The 15,720-nt window shown below is 30.3% G+C and overlaps 6 protein-coding genes across 6 annotated transcripts; 2 read left to right on the forward strand and 4 right to left on the reverse strand. All coding sequences in view use genetic code 12, as the record gives it.

The window, feature by feature from the left end:
* Positions 1–128: 128 nt before the first annotated feature.
* On the forward strand, positions 129–905 carry CAALFM_C106390WA (ubiquitin-specific protease; the record flags this gene model as incomplete). Its single annotated transcript, XM_713766.2, has 1 exon — positions 129–905. One exon carries the CDS (start codon positions 129–131, stop codon positions 903–905), a length of 777 nt encoding a protein of 258 aa, XP_718859.2.
* Positions 906–1,180: 275 nt separating this feature from the next.
* CAALFM_C106400CA (uncharacterized protein) lies at positions 1,181–3,313 on the reverse strand (the record flags this gene model as incomplete). Its single annotated transcript, XM_713765.2, has 1 exon — positions 1,181–3,313. One exon carries the CDS (start codon positions 3,311–3,313, stop codon positions 1,181–1,183), a length of 2,133 nt encoding a protein of 710 aa, XP_718858.2.
* Positions 3,314–4,587: 1,274 nt separating this feature from the next.
* Positions 4,588–7,173, forward strand: CAALFM_C106410WA (uncharacterized protein; the record flags this gene model as incomplete). Its single annotated transcript, XM_713763.2, has 1 exon — positions 4,588–7,173. The coding sequence occupies one exon, from the start codon at positions 4,588–4,590 to the stop codon at positions 7,171–7,173; it is 2,586 nt and encodes an 861-aa protein (XP_718856.2).
* Positions 7,174–7,284: 111 nt separating this feature from the next.
* On the reverse strand, positions 7,285–9,459 carry CAALFM_C106420CA (uncharacterized protein; the record flags this gene model as incomplete). Its single annotated transcript, XM_713762.2, has 1 exon — positions 7,285–9,459. The coding sequence occupies one exon, from the start codon at positions 9,457–9,459 to the stop codon at positions 7,285–7,287; it is 2,175 nt and encodes a 724-aa protein (XP_718855.2).
* Positions 9,460–10,960: 1,501 nt separating this feature from the next.
* Positions 10,961–12,328, reverse strand: CAALFM_C106430CA (uncharacterized protein; the record flags this gene model as incomplete). Its single annotated transcript, XM_713761.2, has 1 exon — positions 10,961–12,328. One exon carries the CDS (start codon positions 12,326–12,328, stop codon positions 10,961–10,963), a length of 1,368 nt encoding a protein of 455 aa, XP_718854.2.
* Positions 12,329–12,978: 650 nt separating this feature from the next.
* On the reverse strand, positions 12,979–15,594 carry CAALFM_C106440CA (uncharacterized protein; the record flags this gene model as incomplete). Its single annotated transcript, XM_713760.2, has 1 exon — positions 12,979–15,594. One exon carries the CDS (start codon positions 15,592–15,594, stop codon positions 12,979–12,981), a length of 2,616 nt encoding a protein of 871 aa, XP_718853.2.
* Positions 15,595–15,720: the final 126 nt, after the last annotated feature.

Below are 15,720 nucleotides of genomic sequence, written 5' to 3' on the forward strand. Positions count from 1 at the left end.
CTTCTGGCCCTTTTGGGTCAAACCCAAATGTGTGGCGAAAAAAATAGAAGTAACAAATTAAGGATTCGTTCACTTCATTTCAACCAGTGTATTGATCTTTACAATTTAAAAGTAAACTCCTATTAATTATGACTAAAGGTGATTCTAAAAGAGTGATTCCATTAGAATCAAATCCATTTTTATTCACCGAATTAGCTTATCAATTAGGATTATCACCAATATTACAATTTCATGATGTTTATTCTTTAACTGATCCTGATTTATTAGCAATGTTACCAACACCGATATATGCCATTATATTATTATTCCCATTAAGTCCCAATTATGAAAAATATCGTCAACAACAAGATAACAACAACAACAACAACTTCAATTCTACAAATTTGATAAAATATGATAATAATAATGATATTGAATGGTTTAAACAAACAATTGGTAATGGATGTGGATTATATGCTTTATTACATATTTTAACTAATCTACCTCAAGATTTAATCATTTCAAATTCTAAATTATCACAATTAAGAAATAATTTGACCAAAGTTAAGGAATTTTCTATTGATGATCGAGCAAAAATTATTGAAAATTTAGAAAATGATATTAAATTAGATGAAAATTTTGGTGAAAAAGGTGATACTAAAGCTCCTGATATTAATGAATCAGTTGATTTACATTTTATTTCATTTATTAAAAGTACGAAAAATGGTCATTTATATGAATTGGATGGTAGAAGAACTGGTCCTATTGATTTAGGTGAGTCGAATAACAAGGACAATAATAATAATAATAATAATATTATTAATGATCCTTTATTGATTGAAAAAATTCAATTTTATATTGATAATGCTGATGAAGCAAATAAAAATAATTTTGCAATTATGGCTATTGGTCCTTCCTTTGATTGATAAAGGAGGGGGGGAAGGGGTTGAAAGTTGATAAGTATAGTTTATGAATTTGAGACACAAGAAAAAGGTAATGCTATTTTAACCATCATGTTTTCGTTGGATTGGTTCAATTTATTTATTATCAAACTATAAGTTATGTAGTATATATTTATGATCTTAAAAAAATATAAGTCACATTATTTTATATACATACCTGAAATATAAGTGGAATAAAATGGTGGTCAAAAAGAATAGAAAAACCCTAAAAAAAACTTTCACTTACCTGACAAGTCTCTTTATATTTGGCCCTTGATGTCTACCCTGTGGTTTTTGGCTATCAATTCTTTCAATGCTACTTGTGTCTTCGGAATATCAAATTCATGATTTCCTTTCATCAAACATTTTTCTAATCCGAGCTCTCCCAAATAAATAAGACATGATTGAGGATCAGGAAATCTTAATTTTTCTGACGCTGTAACCACAAGGAAACGACGATAACTATAGGCAATTTGATAAAGTGATTCCAATCTAACTTTACCTAATAAATGATCATTTATAAATTTAAATGATATTTTAGTTTCTTTAATGTGGGCAAATTGTTCAAGTTCTTTAAAAAACACTTCAAAATCTCCTTGTAAAGTACATAAATAAGATTTAAATAATGCACTCATTAATTTGAAATATGGTTTTTCAAATTCATGCTTTTTAAAATGTTTGTATTTCAAATATTGTAATCTGAATTTATTAATTTCACTTTGATTCTTTGTCACAATCATATATATGAATGAATAGGTCATCATTTCAACCTCATATAGTATAAATCTATGTTTATACTTTTCTTTGTTTATTCGAAGACGATGATATAACGATTTTAATTGTGCTTGACATTGATTGAATTCACCTAAATCATTATTTTCTATTGATATACGAGCATTTTTCTCATAAACATGAACAGTGAATTCATCTTTTATATGTTGCACCGTTAAATCTTGTCTAATTGATTTTAATTGATCAATAATATATGAATAGTTGTGACTCTCTTCATATTTGCGAACAACATATTTCAAACTGTCATGTAAAACTTTGAGTGATCGAACTTGAGCTGGATTCGGTGCAGAAGTCAAACGAAAGTAACTCTTTTCCAATTGTTCACTTGTCCCCACTACTGCACCAGAATCCTTGCGTCGTTGATCTTCATAATAGGTAGATATTGGTTTAAATTCACTAATTTGAGCAAACCTTTCGGATCGAGCTCTCTTACGTGCTTCAGAATCATATTCTTCCTGTAATTGACGTTTCTTATTTTCATTCTTTTGAAAATTATTCCCTGTTTCCTTGAATTTTTTATTATCGCCCTTAGTTTTCTTATTGTTGTTGTTGTTGTTACTACTGCTGCTGCTGTTGTTGAGTATTTTACTTGTGGTAGGCTTTTTGGTAGGATCATAAGGGGCATCTCCATTCACGTCAATATAAAAAGAATTATTATTGGTATTCAGTGGTTTTTCTTTTGATTTTTTATTAGTATCATCTTCAGTAGAATTTGATTTCTTTGGTTTCTTTTTAATACGGAAAATTTCCAATTCCAACTTCCCTCCTCCACTACAAATGGGGACTCGTTGATTTGCCCAATCATTACTATCGACTACATTTCGTCTCACTGCCATATCAATTATATTGGCCAACTGTTGTTTTCCAGTAAGTTGTTTGGCTTTTTTCAAATTACCAATTCTAGCCATTGAATCAATATAAAATTTAGTCAATGGTGCTGGCCAATTAGGGTCAGGATTCATAATAATTGGTGCATCAACCTGCGTTGGTCCTGGTTCTGCCACTGGTGCTGCTGTCACTGGTGCTCCCATAGCACTAGGGGAAGCGGCGGCAGCAGCAGCAGCAGCTGGGGCCATTCCTGCTTGAAAATTGTTAGTAGATTCACTGTTGTTATTAACAGTGTTGTTTTGATTGTTACCAACCGTGTCTTGGTTTAAATTATTATTGTTGGTCATTGGTAGTGTTCCAAAGTTGTTTGCACTACTGTATGCTGTATTTGGTGGATTTTGCCTCAATCTAGGGGGCACATATGCTTCTTCATTAGCATCATAAATACGTCCTTCTAGGTCATTTAATTGGTTTTGGTTAGGTCCATTCTGCCCTTCGTCATCATTTGGTTTTCTTGTTCTTGGTGTACCAAGAGGAATAAGATTTGCATTAGGACCTTTTTCTTTTGATTTTTTACCTTTACTAACTTTCCCCTTACCCTTACCTTTACCTTTACCATTGCCGTTAGATGTATCCCCGTTTGGTCTCCCACCAGAACTTGAACCATTCTTTGCCCCACCTCTTCCTCCCCTTGAACCACCTTTGCTGGCGCCTCTACCTCTTGAACCACCTCTTCCTCTTGATGAATTTCCCAGATTTCCACGTCCAGTCATATCTCTTGTTTAATATAATATTTGTTTTAGTTTTAAAAATAATTCACAATTCAATCAAAAAGGAAAAACTTGTAAAAGTAACTATTATATTAATATAAGTATATATAAGATTATGATGATGTTGGAAAACAAAAAAAAAAATTTACAGCTCAAATTCCTTGTGTGTCTCTCTTTTGTTGGTGTGTGTGTGTGTGTGTTGTGTGTGTGTGTGGATTGGTTTCAAAAAATTTTCTTTTTTTTTTTTGGTGAAGACAAGAAAAGAAAAAGAGAAACTTCTTTCTTCTTGTTATATTTTACACACCCCTACTAGTAATGGTTACTATACTGTTAAATATTGAAGTATTTTGGAATATAATTGATCTTTAAGAATGTTTATATGTGGTGTAGATACTAGTTGATATTTGTAGCTAGATTTAAAGCTGTGTTTAATTTTATGCAAATTTGCAGAAAATCGTGTACAATTTTTTAGAAAGCAGTTTGATACGCGGTTATGGTTGTTGTAGTATTCAAAATTAATAAGTGTCTACAAAAACACGGTTTATAGATGTACCTTGTTGGTTTTGAATGCATATTATCATAAATGTTAGTAAGTACTCAGACCAAGGAAAAGAATAGATCAGATACAACGGATGTTTTTTTTGCATCAATTGGGGATTGTAAAGTAGATTTACAATTGAAACATTAGCAAAGAACCCCCAAATTTAGTTAAACGATAACCTTGTTTATTTTATTAAATGATTCCTTCTTTAGGAGTTTCTATTAACTGTTATAATGTTATGATTGAATGAAATCTATCAATGCTCTGTGTGTGTGTGTGTATACATGTTTTTGTTTCGGCATCTGTCGGTGTGGGGTGGGGACGGGGGAGCGAGGGATTCAATAATTTGATTCGTGCCTTCAAAAGTATTTATTGTTGTTTGATTAATTAAAGTTCGCTCTTTCTCTTTTTTGTTTTTCCCTTCTCTTTTTTTCTTATTGTTAATTAATTAAGTACACACACACACATATACACATATACACATAACCAGAGATTACAATCCTTCTTTAATTTATACTCATTTTTTCTTAATTTTAAATTCCTTTTACATTTCAATATCCTTTTTATTACTTATTACTAGTACTCATTATATTCACTACCACATTCTTATTGTTATCATTATTATTATTAGCACATTAAATTAAACCTAATTTGACATTCATCTTTTTCTTATTTCAATTGACATTCATTTTTGGTGTGCCAATTTTTTAATTACTCCGTTCATTATTGTTTTGACATGAAATCATCTATATTCACTAGTAATAATAATAATAATAATAATAATAATACACCCCCACCTACGGGACCACGACATAAAAGACTCAATTCAAATACTAATGGTCATTCTAATTCTCATAATAATACTACTACTACTACTACAAGAAGATTACAATCTTCAAGTCCCTATATAAATAATTCTAAACCAAATACTCCTAATTTAAACTCCACTACGACTAAAACTTTAGAATCACCTGCATTAACCACTTCACATCAACAGCAACAGCAACTTCATGCCCACTCAAAACGACATAATCCAAAACAAACTTCTAATAACGGCAACACCACAACATGGAATTTAGATAATATAATTTCGCAATATAATAGTATAGGAAAGTTACCTCCATTATTATCACCTACTTTGCCTGATTCATTTGGTGATATCTCAGTAGAACTTGATAATGATGATATACCAATTATTGGAACTAATGAGATTATACCTGATGATAATGATAACGACAACACTAAAAAGTTATCGGCACCAAAACCAACATATCCAATGCAAAGTAAAAGAATGATCAATGATGTTAATAGTGATATGAATAGTTCTGATGATGATGATGACGATGATGTACCAATACGGCGACTCAAACATCGCCGATTTTCCAATGATGACAAAAGTTTAACCAAACCTAAACAAAAAGAGGATAGGAAAGTTGATGAAATGCCTTTATCAATGCTTTCTCCAACTTTACCTTTAATGTTTCGAAATCTCGATCATGATTATAGCACTATGAAAAAAGTGAATGCCCTGCCATCACTTTCAACAACTTCTACCAACAATGGACATAGTGCTCCCATTAATAATAGTTCAAAATCAACATCAACATCAACAAATGGTTCAGCACCATCATTTTTCAATATTCAAACCAAAGTGGGGACATTTAAATGGATTGATAAATCTAATGATCCAAATAAACCAAAGTTCATACTACGAATGACAGTTAATAATAAAATGAAATATAAGAAATATTTCAATAAAATAACTAGTCCTCTGCAATTAACTGGATTTAAAATCAGTTCATCAAAAGATTATATTAATGATGAAGGTAGTAATGATGGTGATGAAGAGGAAGGAAACGAAGGAGAAGAAGAAGAAGAAGAAGAAGATGATGATGATGAAGGAGTGTTAGACGATGAAGACGACGACGACGGCGACGATGAAATAAAGAAATTGATTAGTAAACCAAATAAAAGTCAAATAGATTTTCAGAAAAAGAGAGATAAAACTAAACAAATGATAAGGCAATTAAAAGAAGAAAGTGAATCCCTTTCCAAAAATAATCAATTGCAAGAACAACAAATTCTTGAAAAAGAGAAAATGTTGAAGGAATTAAAGGCAATATTAGCTCAAAAAAATGAAACATTAAAACACTTAGAACAAAAGTTGAATTTGAAAAATCAAGAACAGCCTAGTTCCAATCCTAAATCTGATACCAAATCTGATTCTAGATCCAATAATAATGAATCACCAAGGCGGAGTACAATTTCTGATGAAATGAGGAGACGTGAATTACATAAATTAACTGAAGATATAATGAGAAAACAATCTACTCAATCTTCAAAAAAAGAGCCCCAATCACATCCCCAATCCCAATCATATTCATTTAAAAGAATTGATATAAATAAATTTATTATTACACCAACAAATTTTGAAAAATCATTTACAAATTTAACCAATTCACAACGTGAAGATATTAAATTTGATTTACAAAATAAAAAATCCCATTGGTTTCAATTATCCAAAATAACCCAACAAAAATCCGATGAATATTTTAATAATCTTAATATCACTCCTCATATTACCATCAATACCACAAGAAATCCTCATATAATTGATGATTTAATCTTATCAATGATTATTCAAATTGATTCATTTTTATTACGTATGGTATCTAATGATTTTGATGAACGAAGTAAAATCATTTCTGGAGTATTACCAAGTGAAAGATCATGGAAATTATTAGATCAAGATATTGAAAATTTCATCACCAAAATCGATAATCATTTAAAATTACAACATAAACAATCATTATTACCACCTAATCGAATGTTTGGTGATTTTTGTACGATTATAAATTGTATAATGTTTCAAACTCGAGCATTAATTATGAAAAGAATAAATTCAATATTAACATCAGTTATACAACTGTATATTGATAAACGAAATCATGAATTAAATTTAAAAATTATTGAATTACAACAATTATCAATTAATAATAATTTAAAAATTATTGAATTTTTCATGAATTCAAATCCAAGTTATTTAAATGATATAATCCCCATTAAATTTCCTAAAAGTTGGGGGAAAAAATGTTTAAATTTACAAATTGTTCAACAACGATATAATTTATTGAAATTTGATGAAAATTTAATACCTAATAATCAAATTTATTATTTACCTTTAGGGAATTATAGTAATTTAAATGAATTAACTGGATTTTTATTTAATATAATTAATGAATTTATGGATATTTATAATAATTTTCATAAATATAATGGATCAAAGAAGATTACTTATACTTTACAAAGTGGTCAACAATAGATAAGAGTTTACACATGTCTAACTTCTTGGTATAAACCATTATTTGAAAAATATTCTTTTGTTTATATAGTCACATATATATATATATATACTAAATAAAGCACGATTTATTCAATTCATATACTTTTCTTTATAAATCCAACTATTACCAATTGATTTAACTCCAAATATTTCACTTAATCTTAACCAACCAGCAGCTTTAGTTAAATCTTTTTTCCGATTTTTCGTTTTACTACACCAAATTTCTCCCAATTGAACCATTGAATCAATATATCCCATTGATCCAGCTTTTGAAAGACAATTAATCCCATTGGTTTCATCTTTATTAGTAACCCCCCATCCATTAATTAAATAATTACCCAATTCATGATAACTTGCAGCTACTACATCCCCTTTAATTTTCGATATATTAATCACTTTAGCAATTTGATTTTTCGTTAAAGCTTTGAAAATAGGATATAATATTAATGGATCTTGTCCATTTTTATGAGGATCTTTATCCACCGTATTGGTCAAATTCTTCATAATTAATTTAATTAAATCTTCTATTGTCAAGGCATTCAATTTTTCAAGAACTACTGAAATATTAGCCAGGGTAATATGCAGTGAACTCAATAATATACATTTGGTTAACCATTTTATTGAATGACGATAATTTTGTTTGACCCCTTGACCAAATTTAAGTGCCATAGCATATAAAAACATGGCTCGTGGGTAATTATACGGTTCATTAGCAGCAATCTGTAATTGATATGATGCTTCTCGATGATTACCTAATCCTCGTAATTCCATCGCATAATTAGTCCGTGATTCTGCATTAGGGCCGCCACCATTGGTACTGCTACTATTATCTTTATTTAATATAGTGTTCTGACTACGAGCACTGAAAATGGTTGAACCAGAATCAATAGAATCATTCAGATTATTATTAAAGGTGGTATTGGTGGTATCAGATCGAGATCTAAGTTTAAAATCAGTTTGCGAATTATCAAAAGTGTCATTGGTTTCTATACTCATAGTGTTTCTTAATGAAGGTGCTGATGGGGTTCTCATTACCATAGAAGGTCTATTATTCATTGGTTTCATTGAATTTGATTTTTGTATTGGTTTCATCGAGCTTAATCCTATGACACTATTTTCATCATTTAATTCAACGAACCCCTGATGTCCTCCATTAGATTCTAAACTATTACCTGCGGGTGATGGTTGTAGAATTGGTGACAAAATAGGCGACTGATCTAAAGATGATCTTCCAAGTGATTCAGTAGAACGCGCTGGTGATGGTGTAAATGAATTTTTCGATATTGCACTTGTAGGAGTTATTGAAGGAAGTGGTGGTGGTGGTGGTACTTCATCATTTGAATCAATAGATCTTATTTCCGGAACAACAGATTTACGAGTCTCGAATTTCTTTAATGATGCCATATCTGATTTAATAGTTTCAGTGGAATTATTAGTGTTTCTAAATACAAGATTCATTGGGACATGTTTTAAATGAGCTAGTGCTTGTTGTGGATTTTGAATAGGACCACTTTGTGACTTTTGTATTGGTCTTTGCACTGATTGCATAAGATTAGGCGTTTCATTTATCCGTTGAAGATGATGTTGTTGCTGTTGTTGTTGTTGTCCCGGTGGTTGTCTCTGTGCAACTACTGATCGTAGTTGTGGTTGTGATTGTGGTTGTGGTTGTAATTGTTCTCTTCGTGATAGGCTATTTTGGGTATTTTGTTTGTTTTTCAATCCACGTATATCAGCTAAATTATTCACTGGTTGAATAGGTAAAATCTTATTTGTTTGTTTTGGTGGTGGTGGTTGTTGTATTGATTTATGACGAGTATCTAATTCTAGTCTATCCAATAATCTCCCTGTAGTCTGTATAGATGTCATACTTTCTCGTTTATCGGTCAAAGTATAAGTATCACTATCGGTTTCATAATGATCAACGTTATCTTCATTGTCATCGTCATCGTCATCTTCAAGACCTAATCTATCTAATAATCTTCCACTAGTACTCACTGAATCAAATGAATATATACTTTCTCTATCCATATCCATATGGTTAATTAATTGTTGAGAAATTGGGGAAGTATGATTTGATTGAGTATCAGCTTGAGGAGAATTTGGATCTGTGTCAAAGTTGCCAGTGATTGTATTTCTCTTTTGAAATTCACTCGATAATATTCGGTTAATATCTTCGGTAGGATGTGGTGTTGGAGAACTAGGATGAGTTCTAATGGGTGATTCTTCAAATGAAAATCTATCTTCATTATTATTTAGATCCGACATTTTTCTCTTTCTCTCACGTTAATGAATAATCTAGATCTTCCTATTTTACTAATGTTTCAACTTAATTTAAGGAAGGAGAAGGGAAAAGAAGAAATGGTACAGCTACCAGACAGGAAACACGTAAAAAAAACAGAACAAACAAGTAAACAATATAGACAGTTGTTTCAAATCAAAATTTCTCAAAATGTGTTTAAATGAAGATTGAATCCTTTTTTTTTCTCTCTCGCTCTCTCTCTCTCGCAGTTGTTGGATTTTTTTTCGTTTTAGTGTGTGTCTCAGTGTTATCGTTTATATATTATGTTCCTGAATATTTTCTAAAATTAAATTATGTTTTAGTTTCAATTGCCTTTCTTTTAATTTTTGGAATCGTTAATAAATTTATAAATTATACTTGAGTTTTCTTATTTGTAAGTTTATGGGTATATGTGTAAAACAGGTTGTATTAGAAAATTAAACGGAATGAAAATTGTGATGTAAAATGTAAGGAAAATGAGAAGAAATGGACCGAGTTCGAGTTGAGTGGACGGAGGGGGAGCGCCAAAAAAATTCTGAAGCGGTACTTTTTATTGAGGCGACGCACCGCAGAGACGATGTCGAGCTTTACACCAAATCAAAAACTTATAATTGGCGTTTGAACTTCAAGCCACAAAAATGTCACACTTCAGTACCAAATCGTGTGACAAAATACAACCTAATGATATTACTATCAATTGAAGTTAATGATTATAAGCCAATTGATAAACGCCCAACAACGTAGATAGATTGATATATATACAATCTTGACAATTGATCAGTCCTTATAATGAAAAAGAAAAGAATAGAAAAAGGGAAAACAGAATTGAACATTAATTTTATTTTTTTACAACCAATCAAATAATTTATTACCTTCTATTATTATTATAATAGTTTTAAATCTTCTTCTTTTTCTTACACGAAAGAACAGAACACATACACCCCTCCCCCCCCCTCTCTCAAGTAAACTTTCTAATAAACAAAAAATGCATGAATCTTGATATTAATGTAACTTGGTGCAACTATTACAACTAGCATTACTTGCTCTTATTGAACATTTTAATAAGAAAAAGTATTAATACATTTTAACTACGACGATGATGTAATGTGGAAAAATTCATGAAAACAAAAAGCATATAATATAGAACCTTGAATAATGATGATGACGCTTTAATCTGCGTTGTAATCACAAACACTGAAAAAATTGTTAAATTACTGGCATAACAATGGGACTTGATATGTACTATCCCTCGGATTTTTTGCACTTGAATTGGAGAGTTTGACACAGACAACTACAAGAAAGGATATTACTATTCAATTCATGCTCCCGAAACAATTAGCTGCTTAATTTCTCTACACACCAAGAAAAGAAAATAGTTTACATTGAAAGCCAAGTAGATAACACAAGGCTTTTTAATTTGAGAAAATGAATAGTTTATTTTTTATTTATTTAGATAATGATAAGGAAATCCCTTTTTTTATTTAAAGCCTATTCGTTATCAGCTAGTTTCACATTTTTCAATGTATCAGTCTTCATATTTTTCTTGTCATAAGAAGGACTTGGATTACTCCAACCGTTAACGTAATCAAAATTAGTTTTACTCCAATAAGCAAATGGATAAGTAGGTTGAGTTTTCAAGGGGGTTTCGTCATTAATAATTCCAAGTTCATATTGTCTAGCAACTAGTTTGTCAAGATATTCAGCAAGATGATCTCTAATCAATGGGAAATTCTTATATTTCAAAATATCTTCAGGGCCTTCATACAAGATTTTCTTCAAAAGTGAAGGAATCATTGGTTCATCCTTCATTTCTTCAATAGAATAAAACACTGGATGATTGGTGAAAATAATAACATTTGATTTAGGCAATCTTCTTAAAGTTTGTCTTTCAACACGAACATTAAATTCTTTAGGATCAGTTGATTTCATTTCTGCTTCTAAATTTGGTTTAAATTCTGGACGTTGATAAATATTATTCACCTTTAATTTGACATCCCAAGTAATATACCAACTTGCTCTTTCTACTGGATCATTAGGTTTCATTCTATCAAACCATCTCTCCATTGATTTTTTCAATTTTTCTTTATAATATGGTACATCAGCATGTATAGTATCGATATGATGACCAATTTTTTGATCAATACCAAAAGATCCACCAGGGAAGGGAACAGCAGCACCAACAAGATAATGTAATCCATCAGTTGGGTTTTTTTTCACAACGTAAAAGTCTTCTTTAGCCAATTTAGAAACATAAACTAATGGTGATTCTTTCAATGGTAAAGTCATATCTAATATTTCTTTCGTGATTTCATTACGAATGATTTTACCATCACCAGTTTTACCTTTTTCATAATTGCCATCTTTTAAAACTGTAAATAATAAAGGATATCTGGCAATTAAATGATTTGTCACCGTCTCCATTAATTCAAAACAACCATCATAACCTTCCGGTAACATATCAAAGTTTTGTTTACCATACTTGTGTCTAATTCTTTCCTTTTCTTTGATGTAATGCATGTAATATTTATCCATATCCAACCAGTGATTGATATCTAATTTGAAAATAGCCATGGTTTGATGATATGGCCATCTAAATGGTCTCCATGGTCTATCATCATAATTTGAAACTTCTTCAGGGGTGATCATTAATGGAGTTGGATCCGGTAATGGTTCATTTGATCCATACACGGAACCTGAACTAGAACCAGAAGAAGCTACTTTCTTTTCAACATCGATAACTGGCTCTTTTTTGGTACTTGCCCTGAATACTCTATAGAAAATTGCATTCAATTGTTTATAAGATAATAATAGGAAAGATACACCAAGAAATAATAATACGAAGCCGGCTTCAATCATTGTGTTTTATAAATATCTTGTTGTGTAATTACATTTCTTACAAATCATCTAGTGGGATTTGTAAATGGATTTATATCTGGTTGAAAATGGTGAGGGGGGGAAAGAAAATGTTATCTATGATTATAAGAGAAGAAATCAGGAAAACGTATTCGAATTCAGTAAAAATAACAATTAACATGAAACAAGAGAACGCAATATAAGGTATAGAATAGACTTAATAAAAAGAGGAGCAGGTTAAAATACTTGTTTGATCACACACATTGATCATTTCTTCTTATCGGGAGCTGCATACAATGTGAAATCAAGTTTCTCTGGAAATTTGCACCTAAATAGGTAACATGACACAAAACCCTAGTTCCAAAGTTTATTAAATGATAAGCATTTGTATTGGTTTGTTATTATCATTGCTATAACCCTTCTCCTCAATACATAATAAAAAGTACATTCAGTTAGTCGTACTACTCGGTTTATCCTTGGAGAGTTTACAAGATTCAGAATGTTCTGAAATGTATTGGTTGCGTTAGAAACACACACGAGCAATAAAAATACATCATCTCAATAGATAAGAGATCAACTATGAACTGTTTTTTCTTAAAAGCCGTTTTCGGTAAATCTTTTAGTCACAAGACTATTATATCAATAATCAGTATCTATTCAATCTTCTTTAACAGTATCACTACTTTTTCTATATACATGTGTAATTCCTCCTTATGATTAAAATAAAGTAATCCAACATATTGATTAAACATTTGAGCAAACGTGACAAGTTCTAAATATTCATTACGGCATCGATATTCCATTAATGAATGATATTCCTCACCATATTGACCTTCAAATGGTTGTTCAAGTCCTGTGACCAAACAAACATCTCTTTTGAATACTTTGCTAGTACAAATATCAATATATTTACATGTCCCCAATTTATATAACATTAAATAACCAAAATATGCACCTCCTATTTCAGCATTTTTGGAAATCCTTTCATTTAATGATTTCAATTTTGCAAAATGATCCTTATTATAGATTGTTTTCATAAACCCTAAAAATATATAATAATTAATCAAATGTAATCTTTTTGATGAATGATAAAAATTAATTTTTGGTAGTGTGATCATACTAGGATCAATGTCAGATTCATAAACATTTTTCAACGGTTTTGGATTTAAGGATGCTCGAGGAAGTCTTCGTAAGAACTTTCTTGTTAATTCATCCGGGATATTTTTAGATATTCTCTTAGTGATTCCAGTAATATCAAATGAATCTATCAAAATCTTACTAAATCTCTCATTTTCTTCTAAACTATTCCCTTGAACGATTATCCCAATTTTTATTAATTGAGATTTAGTTACTGATTTTGAAATCAATTGATTTAAAAAAATAAATTGATCCATTTCTCGATCCATATGTTCTTTAGCACATGAATATTTAAGAAATTTCAATCCTAATTCCTGAGCAAATTCTCTATCTGTTTCTTTGGTGGAAACATTTTGCAAATATTGATCAAGTTTCGTGGTCGATACTTTGGTATTAGCAAATGAATAATTAAGTGTTTGTAATTTGAATTCTTGGAAAAAACTTTCTAATGAAACAAGATCAAGTTGTTTAATCATTTTAATCAATTTTAACATCAAATCATTCGTCCATTGTAATTTCTGAGTTTCTGACATACATCCAAAAAATTTATTAAAATTATCGATTTCCAAATAATCTTGAAGATATATTTTAAAAGAATCACTAGTCAAAATTTCTCTCAAAATGTCTTGTTGAGATCGAAATTGTTTGGATAAATGTTTTAAAATTGCCAAATTGATAAAATGAGAATATTTCATACCGCCAACATATTGATTATCTTGAATAGATCGTCCAAGTTTGCTCCATACTGTATCCAGTAATAATATTCTATTGATTAAATTGTTATTAATCACTGGAGTTGTTAATTGATAAGGGCTTTCTATAGGTTTGGTTTTATTTTCAATTATCGGCAATTTTATATCTGAATTGTTGAATAATTTGACTATTTTAATCTTGGTATCCTTATCAAAAACAGGATTTATTCCAACAAACTTGGTACCTACTGTATAGTCATTACGTATATAATAGCCTAATAGGATTTTCTGTCTTTCATTCAACTTGAAATCTTCAATATTAATTGGTTTCTTTTGGTTTAATTGTGAATATGATCGTATTATTGAATTTAAAGTTTGATCAGCTATTTTTGTATGTTTTGCTCTTTTAGCCAATGCAGCTTTTTGTACGCTAGCACATACATTGAATTTTATTTCGTCATTTTTAGTTCCAGTTTCATTAATCTGTTCTCTATTTGCATAGTTTTGGAGACTTGTTATACTTTTCTTTGAAAGACCTCCATTTTTTAACGTCACAACTCCCAAATATTGGAAAAGTACATTTAAACTATTAGTATCCATCATTAATTCAACTAGCCTCTGTCTATCTTTGTGTTTAATAATTCTAGGGAATCCACAAGCTCTAATTACTGCCCGTCCAGCAAACTTTTCAATCGGTGACTCATATAACAATTGATGATAAGCCAATGACGATACCCCCAAATTTCTAAGTTGGTTCAAATACTGACTGATTTCGTTACCTTCATATGATTGGTTGAACAACATTTGATAAACTGTGTTTAACGACAGGTCATCTCCAGCTAACAACATAGGGTTGAATTTCATAAACAGTTTCAATTTATCCAATTCAATCAAATCGTTAAATGTTGGATCAATATCAGTTTTTTCTGAACCACTAGTTTCAAAAATCATGGATAAATCTACTAATTCACTATTGGAATATATGGGGAATAAAAAATCAAAGTCATCAAAAAATTTGGTTGAATCAGGTATATACACTTTTGGGATTTTATTATCAGACAACCTTTGTTGCTGTTCTATTATCCAATTATCAGGAACGGGTGGTTTCCCAAATTGAAATAATGCCTGTTGGTATTCCTCATATGCTGTTCGTAGTTTTTTAGTCCCACGTACTGATAATGTAGTATATGATTGATTGTTGGTTTGATTTGTTTCCAATGTCTCTTGTTTGGGAAATCTCAGTAATACTTTAAGTGTTGTTGATTCATATTTCTTATCACCAATTCCTGGGTATAAAAGATTTAGAGCAACATTGATCTTACCTATATCCGCTTCATCTGCCGATGGATAAGAACGATGTCTAATTGTTCTTAATGGTAATTGATGGCTTGTGAGTGTTCTGACATGTCGTGTAAAATTACCTACAAATGCTCGAGACATTTGCTAATCATTTATAAACACCTGGTTAAACTCTTGAAAACTATAAAATAGTCTGAATTTTGTTGGTTAATGGTGTTCAATGAAAAAAGATGTGCAAAAGATAATTGTTAATTTTTTTTTTTTTTG

This window comes from Candida albicans, chromosome 1, assembly GCF_000182965.3.
Source record: "Candida albicans SC5314 chromosome 1, complete sequence".
NCBI classification, from domain to species: Eukaryota; Fungi; Ascomycota; class Pichiomycetes; order Serinales; family Debaryomycetaceae; genus Candida; species Candida albicans.